At 42.8% G+C, this 21,902-nt stretch overlaps 1 protein-coding gene across 3 annotated transcripts in view; it reads right to left on the bottom strand.

Moving 5' to 3' along the window:
* Positions 1-2,871: 2,871 nt before the first annotated feature.
* The window catches only part of EPM2A (EPM2A glucan phosphatase, laforin), an 80,093-nt gene continuing 61,062 nt past the window's right edge, over positions 2,872-21,902 (bottom strand). For 2 of the 3 annotated variants that reach the window (XM_074368218.1, XM_074368219.1), the window contains exons 3-4: positions 12,636-12,877; positions 2,872-5,237 (exon numbers count right to left, since the gene is read on the bottom strand). In XM_074368218.1, coding sequence (XP_074224319.1) covers positions 4,960-5,237; positions 12,636-12,877 — 520 coding nt within the window. In that variant the 3' untranslated portion in view covers positions 2,872-4,959. The remainder of the gene's footprint in view (positions 5,238-12,635; positions 12,878-21,902) is intronic. The other variant, XM_074368220.1, reaches the window with a different exon arrangement.

Below are 21,902 nucleotides of genomic sequence, written 5' to 3'. Positions count from 1 at the left end.
ATGACCTTATTCAGAGATAAGGTGTTTGCAGATGTAATTAGGTAAGATGAGGTCCTGAGGGAGTAGGGTGGACCACTAATCCATTGTGACTGGTATCCTTATAAAAATGGTAACTTTGGACACAGACACAGACACACACAGACACACACACACACACACACACAGAGAGAGAGAGAAAACCATAGGCAGGGGTTGGGGTGATGCGTCTGCAAACCAAGGAAAACCGGAGATTGCCAGCAAGTCACAGAAACTAGCTGGGAGGTGTGGAACAGATTCTCCCTCGGCGTCTCAGAAGGAACCAACCCTGCAGATACATTGTCTTGGACTTTTGGCCTCTGGAACCGTAAAACAATGGATTTCTGTCGTTTAAGCTACTTAGTTTGTAGTGCATTTTTTCAGAGGCCCCAACAAACCAATGCATGTGATGCCCAGAACTCATACACGGTGGTTCATTGGGCACTTTCGCCACCAGACCAGGAGAGAATCTGTCCTACTTGCCTTGGAATAAGTTCACAGCTCTCTGTGCCTCTAGCTTACTTATCTGTAGAGTAGGATAATGACAATATTTACCTCATAGGATTTGCTGGGAAGATTAAAAGCTCTGATTCGGGTGAAGCGCTTAGAGGAAAAGTACATGGACCACGTACGCTCTCCGAAGTCACTAGCTATTCTTGGCATTCCCTCGTTGAACCACCTGCCAGATTCCATACAGGCACTGTAAGTACATGACCAGACAAAGCAGATGTAAATGTTGGCCTTTATGATGCTTACATTTGCAGTGAGAGGATGCAGACAATAAAACAGATAAGCAAATTATGCAACATACTGGCTAGTGATAAGTTCCATGAAGAGAAATGAAGCAGAGAATGAGGAGAGAGAGGAGGTTTGGGATTGGGGGTGGCAATTTTAATAGCGTGGAGCAGAGAGGCACCACTGGAGGAGGGACGGGAGTGAGCCCAGTGCACACCTGGAGAAAGGCCATTCCAGGCAGAGAGATGAGCAAGTGCAAGTGCCCTGAAGTTGGAGCCAGCACGGAACAAAGAGCACGGAGGCCAGCGTGGCTAGAGCAGAGTGAGGTGCCAGCAGGAGGAGGGGAGATCAGAGACATAATGGGACCAGGTTGTGTAGGTCCCCGGATGGCTTTGGCTTTTATTCTGAGCGACTTGCCGAGTCACTGTAGATTTTGAGCATGGGAGTGACATGATTTGACGTACATATTCATAGGATCACCCTGGCCACTGTTTGAGAATGGATTTGATAGTGGTAGGGCCAGAGGTAGGGGATGGGGAAAGGAAGGCGGGACACAGGGAGACTAGGTAGGAGGCTGTTTCTGACGTCCAGTCTAGAGAGAATGTGGCTCTACCTAGAGCTGTTCAGTGGAGCAGGTAAAATACAGTCAGGCTGCAGATATTTTGACAGGAGAGGTGACAGGTCTTCCTGATGGATTGATTGTGATGTCTGAAAGAAAGGATGGCGTTAAGAATGACTCTGAGGTGTGAACCTGAGAAACTGGAAGCACGTTTCCATTAACCGAATTGGGAAAGACTTTTGGACTAATGATTTGTGGAAGGAAAGAACAGAGTTGTTACTGCTGTTCTTCCTCTTCCACTATTACTACCGCCGGTATTATTGTTGTCACAAGAGGTAGCTTCATCAGTCCTTCCCTCTTGGTTCTTAATCCCGTCTCCTATCAGACTTTCTCTTTTTCCCAGCAGGTAAGAAGCCACGGCGCATCCCACGCTCCTGTTTGGTCCTCACATTACATCTAGCTGGTCCTCCTTTCCTACCGTAATCTAGTCCCAGAGAGAAGCAAATGGATACTCAGAGCAGCACCCTCTCCTGAGAACATTACCTTGACTCCACTCCTCTGTTTCGACATTCACACCATCCTTATCAGTACCCCCAGTAGAAAGGAAACACCTGCTTTTTCTTCTTTTGGAAATTTCGCTGGGCTTCGCTTTTTCTCATTTCAGCCATTTTTCTTCCACTTACTTCAGTTTCCATTAATCCTCCCACCTATTCTTTCCCGCTAACAACACTGTCTGCTCTCGCTCCCAGGAACTCTCCTATGACTCAACACCGCAATAAATCTCCTGACCTGTCTTCCCAGCTTATTCCTTTCCGCTGGTCCTCCATTAATACTCTTTGCTGCAGGAAGAGTCATTTGAGGGCTCTGAGTCTAGTTTACTCTTCTGTAAAATAAAGGAATTAAACTAGATTATCTCCAAAGATACTTTCAATTTTGACTTTTGATCAAACGGACTTTATGTTTAGCTATTCAGTGTTTCTTTCATGTGTGGCAAGTTCTCAGTTCCTGGCTAGCTTGTTCTCAAATCTTTCCATTCATTACTTCCTTGTAGTTTTCAAAGTCCTAACTACATTTTTTCATCATTATTTCTTAGGCCAAGCCAAGCAGTTTTCACTCAAACCTTAATAGTGGTCAAAAGAGCGTATTTCTTTTTTTAGATTTTTCCTCACACTGGCACACAAAAATTTTGAAGAACAATGTTTCAAGTCTAAAAGAAAGTAATCTTGTTTGGACATTTCTTTTCCATGAGTGAGATCTTACGATTTTCTTTGAGAAATCTGTGACAGAAGTTTTGTTAACACCAGTGACAAGCAGCTAATGACACAATATTTGCTTCGATTTTCTCTGACACACCCTTGAGCTTCTTTGTGGTCCCCTCAGTTTTGACTTCCCTTTGTCCTGTAACTGCCAATTTCCATCAGCTAATGAGAAAGTAAGAGTGATAAGGAAAAACAATTTAGCTCAGATGACTGCCTCTTTTACAAATAAGGAAATACGGTTTGTTCTTCTGGGTTTCAAACTAAATAAATAACATTAAAAAAAAAAAAGTCTGTACACAGAGGTCATTTTTAATACTTTTACTTAGCAAAAATTCCAGGGGATTTTGAAATAAATTGGACATCCCATTCACTGAGGACAAGAGATTGTTCCAAAACATTCTTTAATAGCCCTAAACTGATTTTGCCTATCAAAGCAAAAAAGGAAAAAATCCACCCAAAAAAAGGCTTTCTATAATGGAAATTATGTATTCTTAGACATTAAAGAAATTTTCTCTCTCTCTCTCTCTGTCACACACACACACACACACACACACACACAGAGTTATATAATTAGAAATATTCCATTTTTATGATTAAATTTTACATGACACATTATGACTGTTAATGGGTTACTTGGATACAACAGTTATTTCTAGTTATTTTTAGCAAGAGAGCTGGACTTCACATTATTTAATCCTGGCTTATAAACTTAGCTTTGTAAAATTGTAGGATACATGTGCCCCGTCCAACCCTCTCAGTCCAAATTAAACACCCATTTCCCCTGAGTCCCACAGTTATACGATGCCTCCCCCTCCTCTGAACTCCCCTGGACTCACCTTGCACCCTTCTTACCCCCACAATTCCTGAATCAGAGTCTCTCACAGCTATCAGTGAATATTTATGGAAGATAAGAAGGGGCAGAAAAATAAACAAGCACTGTAGTTTAATAGAAAAAGTATGGGCTTCGTGTCAGACAGACCTAGCTCTGTATCTCATTTCATCTATTTCCTCACCATGTAATACTGGACAGCTGATTTAACCTCTCTGAGACTTCCTTCGTTTCCTCTTCTATATAGTGGAGATAATAAAACCTACCTTCACAGGGTACCATGAAGATTAAATTAAATAAGATTGTAAAGCTCCCAGCACGTAAGAGGCACCCAGTAAAAGTTACTCCCCTTCCCCATTCTAGCCCTTCGTTACGAGGTCAGTACTGCAGTGCACCTGACTGAACACAGGGCTGTTTCTAGGCTCTGAGCTTTTGGGAGGCAGAGTCTTACTAAACTTTGCGTTTCCTATAGAACTTAGGATAGCAAATCACATAGTCTGGAAGCACAACAACTGTATTTTATTTTTCTGCTCCTTCTTATGTTTAAAGTAACTCTTAAGTCATGGAACAATTATCTGTGGATTTTGGCCCTTTGGGCCCTTTGGGGAATACAGCTCCTCTTGTGAGCTATGTATGGCTCAGGCCGCCCTGGCCTTGAGACGGCCTACTCTGGTTTAATTTAGGATAACTACTTTCCTGAATTCTATGGCAACTGATCGGAACACTGTTCCATTTCTCACCACAGAAACTACTGCAGAAAAATCGACCTTATTCTGAGAGAAACTGAACTCACTTCAGTATGCTGGCAAAGCCACTAGCTGTATTGAAAACGCACTGAGTCAAATAAACCTCGGTTATAAACTCCAGCTCATCCCTGACCAGCCCCGAGGCCTTGGGCAAGCTCTCTATGCTCACTGAGCCTAAAACAAACAGATAATAAATCTACATGGTTGTGGGCAGAGAAGGAAGGTGAAGACTTGGAACACACTTTAACAGCTAAAGCACGATGCAAAAGAAAAAGTCTTGAAAGTCATCGCCTTTGGCCTTATTGGGCTCTTACCCACCTGATTCCCTTCTTTGGCCAACTAACTGATTCTTATTTTATGATTTCAGTTCAGTACAGCAGAAAGGCTGTGTGTGTGTGTGTGTGTGTGTGTGTGTGTGTGCGTGCGTGTGCCCACGCGTGGGCTGACATCTACCTAACACCTCATCCCCGCACCGCGTCTCAATGCAACACGCAAGGGCGGCCGTGAATTTACAGCAAAGCAGCAACCGCGCAGCAAGGGCCCGGCCGCCTGCTCACAGTGGAACTGCACCCCTTCCCTTCTGTCTAATGCTAGAAAAACTGCACAGCCCACCTGCTTGCGGATTTTTCTGTGTCAGTCACAGCTTCCTTTGTGAAATATTTCAGAGAAGATACAGCTAAATCCAAGCGTAACAGAAAGTCGGCCCCAGACTAGAGAAGGTGGGTCAGGAGGAAGAATCTCGGTCTCTGGGCCATTTACTGTCATCACCCCAGGCATCCTAAGGAAACCTGGAGGGAGGGGGGCCAGACCCATCACCTACACACCGTGTATGGAAGGACGAACCTTCCCAAATTTCTGATAAAAATCTTCCTCTGCCCGGACCAAGGCTTCTTCATCAATGTACACAGCCGGCCGCTTGGCCACGAGGAAGTACTGCACCTTCCTGGGCCTCCAGCCCAGCACGTACTGCAGCCAGCCGCACACGGCGGCGGTGGAGCGGCCCACGCCGGCGTTGCAGTGCACGTACACGGTGTGTCCGTTCTCGAGCAGCGCGTGGAGGAGACAGACCGCCTGGGGCAGCATCTGGACGCGGCCTGGGATTGAGAGAGCACAGCACAGACAAGTGAGAAATGGAGCCCCCACTCCGCCGCTGACTCACAGTAACTCCTCCAGGGCAGCTGACATCGCAGCATTAGGGCGGGAGACGCAGGGAGGTCCGAGCGTGCGTCACTCCTTTATTTTAAAGGAAAAGGTGAGACAGGGTCAACACCTGCTAGTAATGAAGTGGAACCAACATCCAGAGGCAGTAGGTCAGCTCTGAACCGTCCCTTGGTTTTGCTGCTCCTCTCACTTCTGCATCCGTGCAAATTTCCGGTCAAAGGTAAGTTCACCACCGCCTATGATCAGAAGAATGGATTTTTACATCTATCAGAACGGTTTGTACAGATCGCACAGAGGTTTAAAGGATTTCAAAGAGAAGCTCCTTTAATCCAGAAGGATCTTCCAGGTAAAGGCAAAACAGAATTCGTCCATGTTGGTTAAAGGAGTCAGTCCTATGCATTCAACATATGCTAATTTTCATTTGTCCACGGACCGGCTAACATATTCATTGAAATGTGTCGCGTAGTCAATCATTCATTCACTCCCTAGTGATACAGTGTGTATTAAAACTGATTCAACTTCTTCTTTACTGGGCAATTATGACTACAGTTCTTGCTGCTCCGTGCTACTATTTTGATGATTAGATGATCCAAATGTCTTCCGCTTGTCACACTAAGACAGAATATGCAATGCTCTGCTGAGGCCTGTTGGACTCAGCTCTCTCTGTCATCCCAGGGACAGAGAGCCCCCTAAAATCAGCAAACGCCTGGGTGCCTGGAGTTTCTTCTACTCACAGATTCTCAGAGCAAAATTAATTTAGTGGATTTTGGGGAGGGTGAAGGATGGTCAGTGTAAATTACTTCAAGAAGGGATGAAAGAGGGAAACCGCAGTCCTGGATGAAAACTGTGTGCTCTGACTCCAGCTGCTCTCTGTCCTCAACCACACAGAGACACCACAGCCCTGAGGGGATCCTCCAAGGGCCACAGAGAAGTGCCCTGTCCAGCCTCCACATTGCCCACCCAGAGGATTACTACAGAGGCAGGAAAAGCCCCTCCCTCAAACAATTTCAAGCCAGATGTTCCCTGAGGCCTAGAACTCCCCCAGGAGAGCTACTCAAGTTTAGATTTTTCTCTTAAGATGTCTTTTTTTAAATGCAAATACCCTGAAGGGACCAACACAACACATTGCAATCAGGCATCAACACCTTAGAAGGAGAGACGTTACCAAAACCCCTCTGTAGCCGGAAGGCCCTCCCAGGGACCACTATGTGAGGGGGGGGTGTCCACCTTAGCTTCAGGCTCACCCCACTCCGCGATCAAAGCAGGAAATCTGTGTGGAAGCCAGATAATGTTCTATGTTTCTGCTGGTGCTCTGTTAATCCCTCTAACTAAGGGATCTAAAGGCCCCATACGCAATTTAGAAATGTTTTTAACAGGAATGCTTTAGGCAGAGCACACTTTGCAGTTCCTAAAGCTCCATCTCTCCCCAGGGCCTGCTGCCACACTTTCCTCTTCCCTGCCTGTTCCTTAGGGGGAATCTGAATTGGAGACACATCAGCTCCTATGCCTTGCTTGATTTCTCAGAGTCCAGACTGATCTGTACTTCTGTGCTTGGTTGCAGGGTGCTCTGAGGTTAGCGCTAGGTGGGCCTGCCATACAGTCAGTTACTCATGGCATCTCCAAGGGGCAGTAAAGCATCACTGGAGATGTAACGAGGTGTGGACATCGCATGTTCTGGAGCGGTGTCTCCCTGTATCTCCCAGGGAGAGAGTATTGTGTATGTCACCCACTCTTTGAGCTGGGGGATCAGAGGAGGCAACACCTCCCAGTCTGTTTGAGCGACACTGCTGACAAGGGTGAGTCCTGTTCAAGTGCGAGCACTTGTTCCACACAGGGGGTGTTGGAGGTTGACTTTAAGTAACACTGGCTGGGAAGGGAGCGCCCAGTGATGGATCCAGGAAGCTTGGGTTCTTCCTGCTCCTGCCACAACTGGGATCACCTTTCCAGTTCCTGTTACACCTGCCTCTCCAGCTACCAGTGCATTGCCAGGAAGTAAACAGAAATATCTTTAATGTGGATTTTTATCACGTTTCCAATATCCGAATATCCCATGGTGGCCATCTGCATGGGGAGCTGCTGGAATCAGAGTCCCAGCCCCTGGTGCTCAGCATCGTTGTGGCCAGCCCGCCCAAGCCAGGTCTTCACCTAGTGGCCCAAATGACCTAGTATGTCCCCCTTTCCTTTTTATCTGCAAAAGATTCTTCAAGAGGCATGTATACAGCTTAGAAGCTGAAAAGGGGCGTGTGTTCGTTTAAGGTTCAATACACTCAGACATGTAATCCTGGAAGGTAAATGTCAACTTCCACGTCGAAACGCCGAAGGCTCCCAGTTTAAACATGAGTTTCCCCCACTGGTGGTCTTCTACTAGAACCACTCAGCCATTCCACTTAAGAACTGTCAAACATTATTTACATAATGTAAAAATGAATCAATAAATAAAAAGGGGCACCAGAGAAGCAGCTGATCTAGGATGCTAGCAGTCTCAGCCTGGCCTCAGCCAGAGCCCTTCTTTATTTTGACCTCCAGGGACTGCAGATCACCCTGCTCTGACTGATGACAGCTGACATTACTGAGCCCTTTCTACCTGCCAGGCGCTGCTCTAAGCACTGGGCTTGCAAAAGCTCCTTCACAGGCACTATGAGGTTTCAACAACTATGAGGTTGGTACTATTCTTATCCTCATTATATCTGAGGAAACTGAGGCGTGGAGATTTACCCAGGGTTATTCCCCAGTGGCCACTCAAACCCAGCCATCCAGGTTCTAAAGCCTCTGGTCTCAACTTCCGTGCCACTGTCCTTCTCTAACCTACCAGGTCAGTGGTACCTGCAGGTCCTCATGCTGTCAATCCGAATTCTTACTTGGCTGGTCCTGCTGTGGCCCCCACCCCTGTGTGACACCCTCCCTGGGGCTCAGCACCTCTGTCCCCACCACAGAGGGACCATCTGTGCCCAACAGGCTCATACCCTTCCACTTGCCGACCCATTCTAGGGAGCCTGAGCTAATGCTCAACCCTCCAAGGCATCACAACGGGGTCCCCAGGTGCAGGGCTCACCCAATCAAGCCAGTGTCAACCAGAGCCCCTAATTTTTATGTTTCATACATTAAGGCTCCATGTAGAGTTTAATTTGATTCTAGAAAGCTTCCCTTTTAAAGAACAAGAATACCTCAAGGCAAGAAAGAACTGCTGATTTTTTTTTTAAATATTCCAAATTTTAAATGTTGGCAACTAAGTTGAAAATTTTAAACCCTGTGCAGGTCCAACAAAACACTCCACCATCTGTGATTCTTACTTTGGAATTTAAAACAGGCCTTGACTTTCTATAGATGCTCAATAAACATTCGTTAAGTACATGAATTAAAACAAAGTAAAACAAAACCACTAACACCGATTTGATCTGAGACACCATGAGACAACTCTAATACTACATTTGGTCCACATTTCCTCCAGGTGAATCCGGCTCTGGAAGGATGAAAAGCTACCTGATGACATGCAATGAGCAAGCAAGCAAAGGTGGTGAAAAGGGGACAGAGGCAGGGTGGGGCAGCCTGAGGCACTGGGTCCTGAATAAGTGGGAGTGGGGAGCCCTAAGGATGTCTGAGGCCGACCTAAGGCTGACCCTGAAAGAAATCATTCCTGGCACAACTTCCAGCCTTTCCAACACACACACACACACACACACACACACACACACACACACATACACACACATCCCTTTGCTTCCTTAATCCAGACCAGATTTATGGCTGAATATATTACTATTGCATATGAGCATGTCTTCTTTTCCTTGATGTGGATAAGGTCCATGTTATCTGTAACATCCTTTGATAGAAACTGAAAGACTTGTGACTAATCATATGGACCCAACTTGGGAATTTTGCAAGCACTTTCCTATCAATTATCTTTTTCTGTTGTTATAATCCTGTAAGGCACAAATTACTACTCCCTATTTTCCAAGTTAGGGACCAGCCTACCCATATCGCACAGCTGCTCGAGGATGAGGTGGCTCCAGCCTAGGTGTTGTGGCTCCAAGGCCATGTCTCTGCCCCGTGGCAATGCTGAATTCAGTGCACTGAGTCAGAGAAAGGACTCAGCCTGTGACAACAGAGGGGTGGCCAAGGACTCCGGGCAGCACATTAACCCATTTGGGAGGCAAGGGTAGACCATCTGTTACCAACCGCACTGCGCTGACACAGGTCAAAACCCAGTCTGAAAACTGACTTTCAGTGAGCAGATTTAATGTTTTCAGGTGAATGCTAGGTTTGGGAGCTTTTTGTTTCTCAGGTAAAAGACACAAACCAAAATTTAAAAAAAAAAAAGAAGAAAAAGGAAAAGAAACCTAACTAACCCCAACCCCTCTGCATATGACACAAAGTACAAGAGTAAGAATCAATGGCACAATTGTTTGCAACAGGTCTGTGACAACCAGTGGTGACAGTCAGCCCTAACAAAGTGTCTTCCTTCTCTGACTTTATCTGACAGCATAATGCTGCAGCTCAAAACACTTCCAGATGGATTTTTCCCTAGAGTTCCAAAAACATTCAGCTGGATTAATCGGTGTGTTCATTGTGCTAATATTGTGAGCCACATAGATTGATCTACTGGTCAGAAATTCCTGGGTGACTCAGGAATGGTTGTTAACCCTTTGATTACTCCCGCAGGTTATGCTGAACCAAAGAAACCCTTTATTTAGTCTTGGGGTTTGGCCTTTTTCAAGTAGGAGCTTTCATTTTGCTGCCATTCCATGTTTCCAGACTGCTTCAGTGTGCGAGGTGCTCCATTGTGTGAATGGGACCTGGTGACTCTGTGACCCCACAAAAGGGTTTGATACAATTACAGTGGGTCTTTGGGGATAGAATTTTCCCTCGGGGTTCTGCATATTCCCAAACCATCAAGCAAATTACCTATTAGTCAGCAGGGTTTGGGGGCAATCAGTGCACTGGGTGGAACACGCCATAGTTATCTCAGCTTCTCTGAGCCTTGGTTCACATTAATTCTTCAGTGGGATAACGATGCTATAAAATCAGAGTCGAAGAAGCAAAAACCAAAACACTCCCTGAAAGCTACAGGCACACTGTCCTAACAATCTTACCTGTTATTAAGCGAGAGAAGCTGGACAGGACAAATATGACCTTGATTCAATCAGTGTTCTTCTGTGCAAATAAGGTTTTTGGTTTTTTCTTCCTTGGAAAAAGAGCTCTTGCTGCTAAATCAAGCTCCTTTGGATGAGCATTAACCACCAAGGGGAGTAACCAAACTACTTCCTGCTTCAGGCCAAAACCTATACCTCATTCCCAGTGAGAGTTCAGTACAGACACAGACCCACGAAGGGGTCCAGCCCTGCCAGGAGAACCACCTGAGAGTCACAGAGAGCCCAGGTCCCAAGGTCCAGTGACGGAGGCAGCCTGTGACTCTCAGTCTCCTGCCCCACTCACATCTTGGACTGTTGACTCTGTCTGGGGAGACAAGCTACCTCCTGAGCAGCTCAGGACTTTGTCTAACTCCAGCTAATGGAGAACATGAAGGACTGAAAGTGTGGTTGGTGGTCTGCAGAAGATCCTTGAAGAGTCCGTGCAGAGAGCATGTAGAGAGCAGCTTCCTCACCTGGTGCCTGGAGCCAGGTTCTGAGCCGGACTGCCTGCGCGGAAACCCAGCCTGCATCTCCGCTCTCGGACCTCGGCCAGGTGACTTAACTTTTCTGTGTCTCCTTCTCTTCCTCTGCGAATTGGAGACTACCTCATCTGCCAGGACTCTTGTTGTGAGAACTAAGTGAGTTAATGCATGGAATTGCTGAGAATAGTGTTTGATACATAATGTACTGTGGGGGGAAGAGGGCTGATGATACAGGCGTTTCCTCCTCCCTAAGAATCACGGCCTTCTTTCTCCTCCCCAGAAAAACAGTTCACAAACTCCCGCAGCCCGTGCCATTCCACAGCTCTCTGCTGCCCCCTGGTTGATATTATTAGTGTAACTTGTTCTCTTGGCTTAATCTCTTCTACAAGAACCCAATTCTACAGGCCATTCCTCTGAAGCACCATGCCTCTGTGCCTTGGTCTATGTTTTCTTCCACCCGGCATGCCCCTCCTCCCTCTATCTTGACCTGTCACGTCCACCTCAAATACCGGGACATTCCCGTAGCCACACTGTGCTCCCCCACAGAAAGTGCTCCTCCCACACCATAACCCACCCTCCCGGCACACAACACGTTCCTCTCCTCACATTCTTCTTTGTACTGTAATTAGTTTTGAACCTATCTTAGTGCCTCTTACCATTAGATCAAAATTATGCCTTGCTTGTCTCTGATTCCCCGGCAGCACCCACGTCACACCCTGATACTCTCTCCACAATGACAGGTTTTGTGCAGCCAAGGTTTGTGCAGTAAATGCAGCATCCCTGTAGCTACCCTACCCCGAGCTGCGTTCTCCCTCCTTATCTCTCACCTTGACTCCTCCCCAGCGTCCCCAGATCCACTGGGGCTCACCCCTACATTGTCTACACTGCAATCAAAGGGCGGTTTTTGAGGAAGAAAAAATGGTTATCTTGGCATCTGTCAGCCTCCTGCCCTTTCAACTGCTTCTCCCCACTTTAGGATCTAGAGTCTAAAGTTTTTATTGTGTCCAAAATCCTGCAAGACTCTCTTCCCCCCTTCCCAGACCTGCAGCCACACTGGCCTGTTTTTCAGTCCCTGCAGCACTCTGCTCTCCTGCAACGAGGATTCTTCCCAACCTGCTCCCTCTGCCTGGGAGCCTCTCCCTCCTCAGCCTCGCCCAGCCTGCACTTCAGATCTCAGCTCAGACGCACCCAAGAAAACCTTCCCTGGCCCTTCTTCCTGGGTCTGACTTGCCTGAGCACGTTCTCATAGCAATATCTATGTATCTTTCTAATAAAGAAACTCGTCACAGTTTTAAATTTCTATCTGTAGTCATTTAATGCATGCTTGTCTTCACCACAGGACTGTAAGCTCCATGAGGACAGGAGGTGTGCCCGCTTTCCTTCACTGTTGTAGTCCCAGCCACCAGCCTACTGCCACATACACACATAGTGGATACACAGTAAATATGTTTAATGAATAAACAAACGAAGAACCCATGTTAAACAGAATCTTAGCCAACGAGTCAAAAGATAAATATATGTAAAATATATTAAACCACAAAACTCGTATTTATTCCATATCTATCATTCATTTTTAGGTCATTCAATGATAGGTAGAAAGGTAGGTAGGTAGGTAGGTAGACAGGCAGACAGGCAGACAGGCAGACAGGCTGGCAGAAAGAGCAAGGGCTTCTCTGAAACACGTTTGACCATGAGCCAGAGAGGTCCTCCTGATACTTACCTTCAGTGCTCATATCTGGTGTCGGCATCCAGATGTAGACCAAGCCTTCTTCCTTGTACAGCTTAATCATAGTGTCCGGAGTCATGGGTTCTGGGTAGCGGTTACAGCCTGAGGAATTCTGTACAATATCCCATTCCGTCTGGAAATTCATGACAGCTGTAACCCCCAGTTCATGCTTCAGTTTGATGGTTACGTGTTCCACTTGACGAGGGCAGCTCCCCAGCCAGATATTTGGTAGAATTCTAATAAGAACACATGGAGTCAACTATTACTATTGTTGGTGTCATGAGTTAAAGCCTGAGGAACTGCATAAAACACGGAGTATTTAAAGGCAAAATTAACCTTTAAATCTGGTGCAGGAAAAGCTGTATTAAGAATATGAGTACCAATATTATTATTGAAAGACAAAAATACTGGTGGCAATGTTTTGGGGAAAACAAATATTTCAATTAACTAGAATGCCAGGAAATAGACATTAGCAAACCAAATCTAGCAATATATTCAAGTAAGTCCACCAAGTTACACTTACTCCATGAATGTGTATGTGGTTCAGCATTAGGAAACCCATTAACATGTTTCAAATACCAGTAAATTAAAGGCAAAACTCCTATGATTATGTCATAAATTCTGGGAAACATGTGCTAGAACTCAGCAATCATCCCTGTTTAAAGCTCTGTATAAAAATTTCAAATAGTATGAGATTACCAGAAACTAACAAACAACAATCTTCTTTCAAATAAAATCAAAGTAAAGGTTATTTCCATTAGCACCTAACATTATTCTGTGTGTTTCATCTAATGCTACAAGGTAAGAAGAAGAAATATAACTATCTGTACAAAAAAGATTCAACTGTAAAAGCCATGAAAAGTATTAAGATATCTGGATAAAGGAAAATACATAAAAACCAAACAGCTTTTCTCTACACTGCCAAGAGCCAGGGAAAAACAGAGTGTGGGGAGGAAGGAAAATCTCATTCAAAAATAATAACAAAATTACAAAACATCTCGGAATATCTTAAACCAGACAGAACTATAAAATTTCACTGGAGGATGTTAAGAAAATAACAACAACAAATAAATACTGTGATATGTGATTTATAATAAGAAACATATATCTGTTCTTCATCTCCATTCCTGGCACAGAGCTCCTAAAACCATTGAAATTTCCTAAGTGATGAGAGCCATAGAGGAGTCTTTTGTTCATGAAGTGACTATTGGAATGCACCAAAGGATGGGGGCTGGTTGCCAGGGGTACCAACCTCGTGATTAGAGGCTTGGAACTTCCATTCCCACCCCCTGACCTCCTGGAAGGGGAGAGGAGCTGGAGGTTGAAGCAGTCACCTTTAGACAATGATTTCATCAATCGTGCCTATGTAATGAAGCCTCCATAAAAAACCAAAAGGACAGGGTTTGGAAAGCCTCCAGGCTGGGGAACACTTGGTGGTGCCTGGAGAGGGCATGGAAGCTCTGCCCTTTCCCCCATGCCTTCCCTTGGCATCTCTTATATCCGACTGTTCCTGAGTTATATCCTTTTATATTGAACTGGTGATCCACTCAGTGCAAATTAAAGAATGTTGTAATTCACCATCTGGCTCTACAAGAATGAAGTCACTAGCACTGCAGTCACTGGCCTTCTCTACACACACTGAAAGGAGTTCAGGGTGGAGATCAGGACCAGGCATTCTGTGCTTTGGGGAAAACTGAGAGAACAGGCTATTTTAGATAGTTAGATATTTTCAGGAGAAAATTTTATGAACTCAGTTTCTTACATCTGCTCATTCCTAGAAAAGCACTAAAATCAGTAATGGAGAGATCTGCTCCTTGCAACTAGCAGCACCCTTCTACCAAGAAATGCACTTGGGTGCACATACCTGCTTCACCAACATCATATATATATTAATAGCCTCCCCCACCACCTCAGCAGTTCCTGATGGGCTGTCTCCTGGGCTGTAGTCCTCAGTAAGCACCTAATAAAACTTAACCCATAGTTCTCACGTTGTGCTTTTTTTTTTTTTTTCAGTCAACATAAGTAAATGTTTCCTTGAGTTCTGTGAGCTGCTGTAGCAAAATAATCAAACTCAAATCTAAGGAGGGAGTCTGGGAAACACCCAATCTGTAGCCAGTCAGAAACAGGGAACAACCTGGGCTCATGACTGGTGTTTGAAGGCAGGTTAGGGAGGTGGGTCTTGTGGGACTGAACCCTTAATGTGTGGAATCTGATACATCTGCAGGTAGATGGGGTCAGAACTGAGTTGAACTATAGGACACCAAACTGGTCCACAGAGAATCACTTGGATAGCTGAGGAAACGCCTTCCCACACACACATTGGAATTGGGTCCCAGAACCCAAAAGACATAACCACGCTCTTTAGTTGGAAGATTTAAAATCAAAAATATGTAAATATCTTTAAAATGTAAATATTTTCTAAATTAATATATAAATTAAATGCATGTTATTATAATCTGTTGCAGATGGTTATATTGTCTTGTTCACTGATTATTTCACACGTGTACATTCTCTCCAGAACTAATGGGCAAATACTCTGTTTCAAACTTTACAGTTGAATCATGTCACCTAGAACCTTACTAGGTCCATTACAGGGCATTCAGACAATAGTTATGAGATGACTGTGGCAGACATCACTGATGCTCCCCAGGGTTCTCAGGTACCCCCTTTCAAGCATGGAGGACTAAACTCCCTCTCCACCTCCAAGTTAGATATGGCTGTGTCAATAAAATGTGAGCTGAAGTGACACATGTCACTTCCAGAGGTACATACTTCAAACCCTATGCATGATTGTCCATTCTTTCTTTCCTGGCTGCAATGATCATGAAGGCACATGAGGATGCTGGGCTGCTGGAAGCTGAAGCTGCCTGGAATGTCAGGCTACCTCAGGGAGGACAGCTGCCTGGAGAGCTAATGGCTTGTTGTGTAAAGCCAGTTTTGGCATTGTTTGTCACCACAGCATAACTTAACTTATTCTGACCAATACAAAGCCTAAATAAAACAATGGCTCTAAAGTCTCTAATATGGAGGAAAGAAACAGAGCAGAGGGACTATACTTTTATTTAGTGACTTTCATTTTGAGTTTAGAGCAGTCATTCTCAATTGGGAACAGCTTTGCTTCCCAGAGGATATTGGACAATGATTACAGAGACATTTTTGATTGTCAAGTGACTGTCAAGCTGGGTGCTGCTACTGGCATCTGGTAGACTGAGATCAGAGACGCACAGAACAGCTCCCCGCAGCAAAGAATTCTCTACTCCAAAATGTCAATAGTGTCTAAGTTAGGAAGCTTTCATTTAGGGAAATAAATGTGGAAGAGAACTCTTTACTTTTTGTAGAACGAAAAGGAATATGGAGCTGGAGTAAGACCAACATAACTGACACGGAGTTTGTGGCTCATCAGCTGCAACAGTCTGATAACAATATGCTTCCAGGTTACACTGTAGAACAGGTATGTATACATGCATACACAGAGAGACCTAGGGAGTGAAGCAAAAGCCTAATGCTGCACAGCTGAACAGCAGGGCAACATGTGTAGTGTGGTGTCATGGGAAAAGGGCACTGAACACAAGCTAGAAAAACTGAGCTCAAATACAACTTCAGCACAGTATTTTTAAAAGAACTTGATCATAAGTTTCTGACCTTAGGCCAACGTATTTATCATCCCTGAGCCTTTGGTGTGTTCATCTTTAAAACGGTCCTGTCTTTAATGGAAAAAGATATGAAAACAAATATATGTACATACATGCATGACTGGGACATTGTGCTGTACACCAGAGACTGACACATTGTAACTGGCTGTACTTCCATTTTTTTTTAAAATGGTCCTAAAAATTACTAACTCACAGGAATTTTGTGAGAAGTAAATACAATTAAATAAGGTATTTGTATAAAACTGACACTAGCAGATGTACAATAAATGCAAGTGGAGTTTATGTCCAGTTTTTATATTTTACTTATTAAAATAATTTATTTTAATAATAAAAGTAATTTATTTTATATTGAAATGACCATTCAAATACTTTTCCATTGTCCTTTGTGTCCTCCATTTGAATGCTGCAGAATATAGACTATTCACCCAATTTTTTAAACATGAAATTCAGCTTGTCTTTTCCTTCGAGCTGTTGCTGTTGTCATTGTGGGTGTTAACATAAGAAGCCAATGGATGAATCCTCAAATGTGGGCATTATCCATCCTCAGTAAAAATATCTTACCAGATCAAGCATCATCTTTCTAAAGCTTGAATCCTACTCACCCTCAGGGAAAGGATAAACCAAATTTTAATTGCTGCTTTGTTTCTAAGTCTAATGGGTTACTAGGAATTTCCTTGTGGATTATTGAGGATTATTATGGAAATAATAAAAGGATAAAGTTTACAGAGAAAAGTTAGAAACCCAGGAAAGACTTAATGATGCTCTGAAGACGGACACAGGATCCAAAGTTCTCTTTACCTTATTTCTGACCCCAAAGAATTCTCAGATACCCCACTGGGCCCGCGGACTGAGAGGAAGACCATCGGCAGGGGCGTTTAGAGTGCCGGAGAACTACGCTTCGTGAGGACATTGTTCGCTGAGTGTCCAGTCTCTGCAGGAGTGGAATCTTCACTCACCTGGGCCGTTGTCCCTTCCCTCTGGCTGTTTAGTGAGAGTAGGAGCCTTCACCAATCCTGATGTTCCATCCCTCCTTCCATTATCTGAAAGACCCCTCCTGCAGGAACCTGCTGGACGCCCAGCGGATAACTACAGGGCTGGGCAGCCATACCTGTGCTTTGGGGGACTGGACACCTCAGTTACATAACTAAGAAATATGACCTTTTGAACGACAGTGTACTTTTACTGGCAAAATCTTGAAGTGGTCTGGTAACAGATTAAAATGAATATTCATGGCAAGCAAGCTAGATTTCAAATGTTACCCAGAATTTTCTTGAATATTGTACTCTTTGAGTGGGTAGAACTTAGTATTTAGCTAGTAAATAAATGCCAAAATAAAGTGGCTAACAAAAAGAAATGATAAGTATGTGATGTGATAGATGTGTTAGCTACTGCGACAGTGTTGTAATCATATTGCAATATGGAAATATATCAAATCAACACATTGTACACTAAACTTACATAATAGGGCATGTCAATTATATCTCAATAAAATAAAATGAATTTTGAATTAAAAAAATAAAATAAAGTGACTAGCATGCAAGATTTGCATAAATGCCAAAGAATAGTTCATAGAGACATACAAAGGGTAAATCAGGATGTGGGAGCCTACAAAATAAGAAATCAGAATCCCAAACCAGACTCAATATACAGATCACATTGTGTTGCTTTAAAAGGTGTTATTTTATCTCGTTCAGCCTTGGTCGGCAAATGTATTTAAACTAATCAGGAACCTCAGGAAACTCAGAACAAATCAAAGATAAACAGCCCCAAAGTTAGTACCTTAACATATATATTTTCCACATCAAATTTCTAACGAGAATAAGCCTTTAAACATTTCCCATACGTTTTCACACACATATAAACACCAGTATTTATATCAAATATTTTCCAACTTTTCAGCAACATAACTAACCCTTCCCCTGGAAATGCTGGAAGTCAGAGTCCATATTTACAAAATTAGTATAAAATAATTCCTGACTTGTTTAAGTGAGATGTTCTGGAACTAGGAGATGAATAACTAAAGATAAATTCTGAAAACAAGCACTGTAATGAAGGATAGAGAATTAAAGTTGTAAATTGTACTGAACCATTCTATGGGACATGTAGGCAAAATACTAGGCTTGTTGGAAACACACAGATCAATAGATCCTGCGTAATTGGACAGCTAAAGTGCCCTTTATATGCATCCTATTTCAGTTTGTTGCCTCCAATAGCAAGTGATCCATTTCTAGTTACATGATATACAAGAGGTAGTAAGATGCATGATGTCCTTTCTAAACAGTAATTAAACTTCTACTTGTCCATTCAAGAGAGAATGATTTGACACCATTAAAAATCAATTTTTACTCATCTCATCTTAGTTTTAATCTTCTTTTGGTGTTGATGATACTTTAAACTATTTTAAAAATCAGGACTTTTCAAAGATGAAAAGAAGTTTGTTGAAATATGTTTCTAGGGCATAAAAATCTCCTGTAAAGGTAGTTTTAATGCAAGACATATCAAACTTCAAAGATACAATTACTGGAATAAAGAGTATAGCTTGCACTTACATTGTAAATTGCATTGTAAAACTTCCAGAGAATTACTTGATGAATAATTCACTATCAATCATGAATTACATCAGAGATTTCTGGCTCCACTACAGACAATTTGGAAAGGTCAACGAGAAATTACTGTACCAAATGGGCGTTCACAGAGTCAACCCAGAACAGAAATTCCCAAACCTGGCTTTGCATTCAAGCCACATGTGATGCTTTTATAAAAACTTCTATCACCAGGACCTACCCCAGAGATACTCATAAAGTGTTTCTGAAGTGAGATCTACTAGAGATTACCATACTAAGTGAACTAAGTCAGAGAAAGACAAATATCATATGATATATCATTTACGTGTGGAATCTTTAAAAAAATGATACAAATGAACTTGTTTTACAAAAAAAAAATAGTCTCACATACATAGGAAACAAACTTATGGCTACCAAAGGGGAAAGGGTGGGGGAGGGATAAATTAGGGATTTGGGATTAACATATATAAAACAGATAACCAATAAGGGCCTACTGTATAGCAACATCTTATGGTGAAAAAGAATATGAAAACAAATATATGTATGTTCAGGTATGACTGAAGCATTATGCTGTACACCAGAAGTTGACACAGCATTGTAAACTGACTATACTTTGATAAAAAATATATATATATACATATATGTATATATATATATACACACACACAATAAACAAAAAAATGAAAAAAATTAAGTGAGGTCTAAGATTCTGTGAATTGATTTTTATTTTATTTTTTAGAAATTAACCGGATTTCATATATTACTATGCAGCAAGATTCCAGAACCACTAGCCTAGCAGAACCCAATAAACATGTAGAAGTTTAGTATGTGGGTCTCAACACCTTTTAGTAGCAGGGAGACATATAGAGATGAGAGCATGAACTTGCTCAGCTCTACACACAGACATATAAAATTAAGCCTCGACTGTCTCCAAAAATAGTTTCAAGACTGCAGATGATTCCGAGACAGAGAGTGAGGCCTGGGGAACTGTTATGAGAGAGTGTTTATGAGAACACATGTCCATGTGTTTAATGCATATTATCTTCTAAAATGTCAAAACGAACTCTCCTTCTGAGTCATGACACACATTTAATATAGTTATATCCATTAAGAATGTACTATCATAGAAAAAATTATGGACTTGGGTTTTGACTGTTGCCACTATGATTCAACAAGATTGAATTTAAATAAAATCTATCCTAACAATATCACAACTCAGTTAAAGACCAGGGGGAAGAGATGGATGGCTGACGTTCTGAAAGCTTACTTTCCTGGACTGCAAATCAAAATCAATTTCATTCATTTGAATGAATCTGGATGTGCAGTTCCAGGTAATCACATCACAACACTGCACCGTCCGCTTCACCTGTCAGGCCGGGGCCTGTGGTACAACAGCTACCGAGGCATGTGAATCGGAACCACTAGCTCCACCTCAGCTGTCAGTCAAAGGAGGCCTCGCTGGCAATAATGAGTACATCAGGCAGAGTGAGCACGCAAGCTCTTTGCAGAAAACACCACAGGGTATTGGTGTGGAAAAGACAAGAGATCTCAGGAAACGAGACAGTTAGCATGGACTCCACATTGCAGGTTCCATCACTAACGACCATGAGAAATGGCAGAGTGACCTTTTCCTGAAGGTGAAAATTAGCATCAATTTTTGTCCACAGAGGGGAAAAATTAGGGAAACCACAGGGATGGTGGGATCAACGTATGGACATAGGCGATTAGTTGTCATCACACCAAGAGACAACAGCCCTTGAACCGTAGCGCCCTCTTCTCCCCATTCAAACTCAGCACCATTCAAAGACAGAGAAAATGGATTTGGGGGAGGTTCTTCGCAAAATCCAGCTAAGAATTTAGCAGGAAAAAAGAAAAAAAAAAACCGAACGATTAGCACATTTCCTACGATGGGTAATTGTGCTGCATTTACCTTATTTAATATTTTATGGGCAATTCAATGTGAAATTAAAATGTGATCTAGCTTTTAAATAATGGGTGAAGAAAAACGTCTATCAGTCCTGCAATTTAGATCTCATTAGTGAGAAAGCAAGAGAAACATTAAAATCAACCTCCAGGAAGCTCCAAGCTTCATTAGCACATATAGTTCCTTCTGCTGAAAATTTGTTCTCTGGTGTCAGGTGTTAAGTTATTAACGCCAAACTTCTATGCCAAAAGGGTGCTTGTAACAGACTCCAGTTAAGGCTGAATAACTGCTCAAAGACAAACTCCAACTTAGAGAGCAATGCTAATTATCTGCTTTAATAAAAAATAGTTTTATTATAGTTTGCTTGTGGGTCAAAGACTAGTGTATATAGAACACATGTGACTTTCTATAAGTGCTGTCAGTTTCTTAGATTTTTTTGGATGTGCTATGTAGTTTATCGCCAAATGAAGCAAATATTTTTGACATATGTTCTCTCATTTTCTATACTATAAAATGTCATATAATTTAATTATGAAGGTCTGCTATGGGTTGAACTGTGTTTCCCCAAAATTCCCATGTTGAAGTCCTAACCCACAGCACCTTAGAGTGTGACTTTATTTGGAGTTAGGGTCTCTACAAAGGTAATCAAGTTAAAATGAAGCCATTGGGGTGGGCTCTAATCAAATACGAATGGTGTCCTTATAAGAACTGGAAATTTGAACAGACACATACAGAGAGAAGAATGATGTGCAGATAAAAGGAGTAAGATGTTGATCTCCAAGGCAAGGAAAGAGGTCCAGAACAGATCCTTCCCTCACAGCTCTAAGAACAAATCAGTCCCACAGACACATCGACCTCATACTTTAGACTTCAGAGCTGTGAGAAAATAAAACATCTGCTCTTTAAGCCACCCAGTTTGTGGCACTTTGTTATGGCAACCCCAGGAAACAGATACAAGGTCTAAAATTCAGACTTAAAATATATACAATTATCAAAATATATACAATTATTCAGACTCTTCAAATATCCATATATCAGTTGCACTTACAATTTAGCATTTTAATAGATATCTTTCACCTTTCATCCTGATGTTCAGAATTCCTGTAAATACAACTAACAC

This window comes from Camelus bactrianus, chromosome 8 (genome assembly GCF_048773025.1).
Source record: "Camelus bactrianus isolate YW-2024 breed Bactrian camel chromosome 8, ASM4877302v1, whole genome shotgun sequence".
In the NCBI taxonomy this organism is placed as follows: domain Eukaryota; kingdom Metazoa; phylum Chordata; class Mammalia; order Artiodactyla; family Camelidae; genus Camelus; species Camelus bactrianus.
This window is presented reverse-complemented; position numbering and strand designations above follow the sequence as displayed.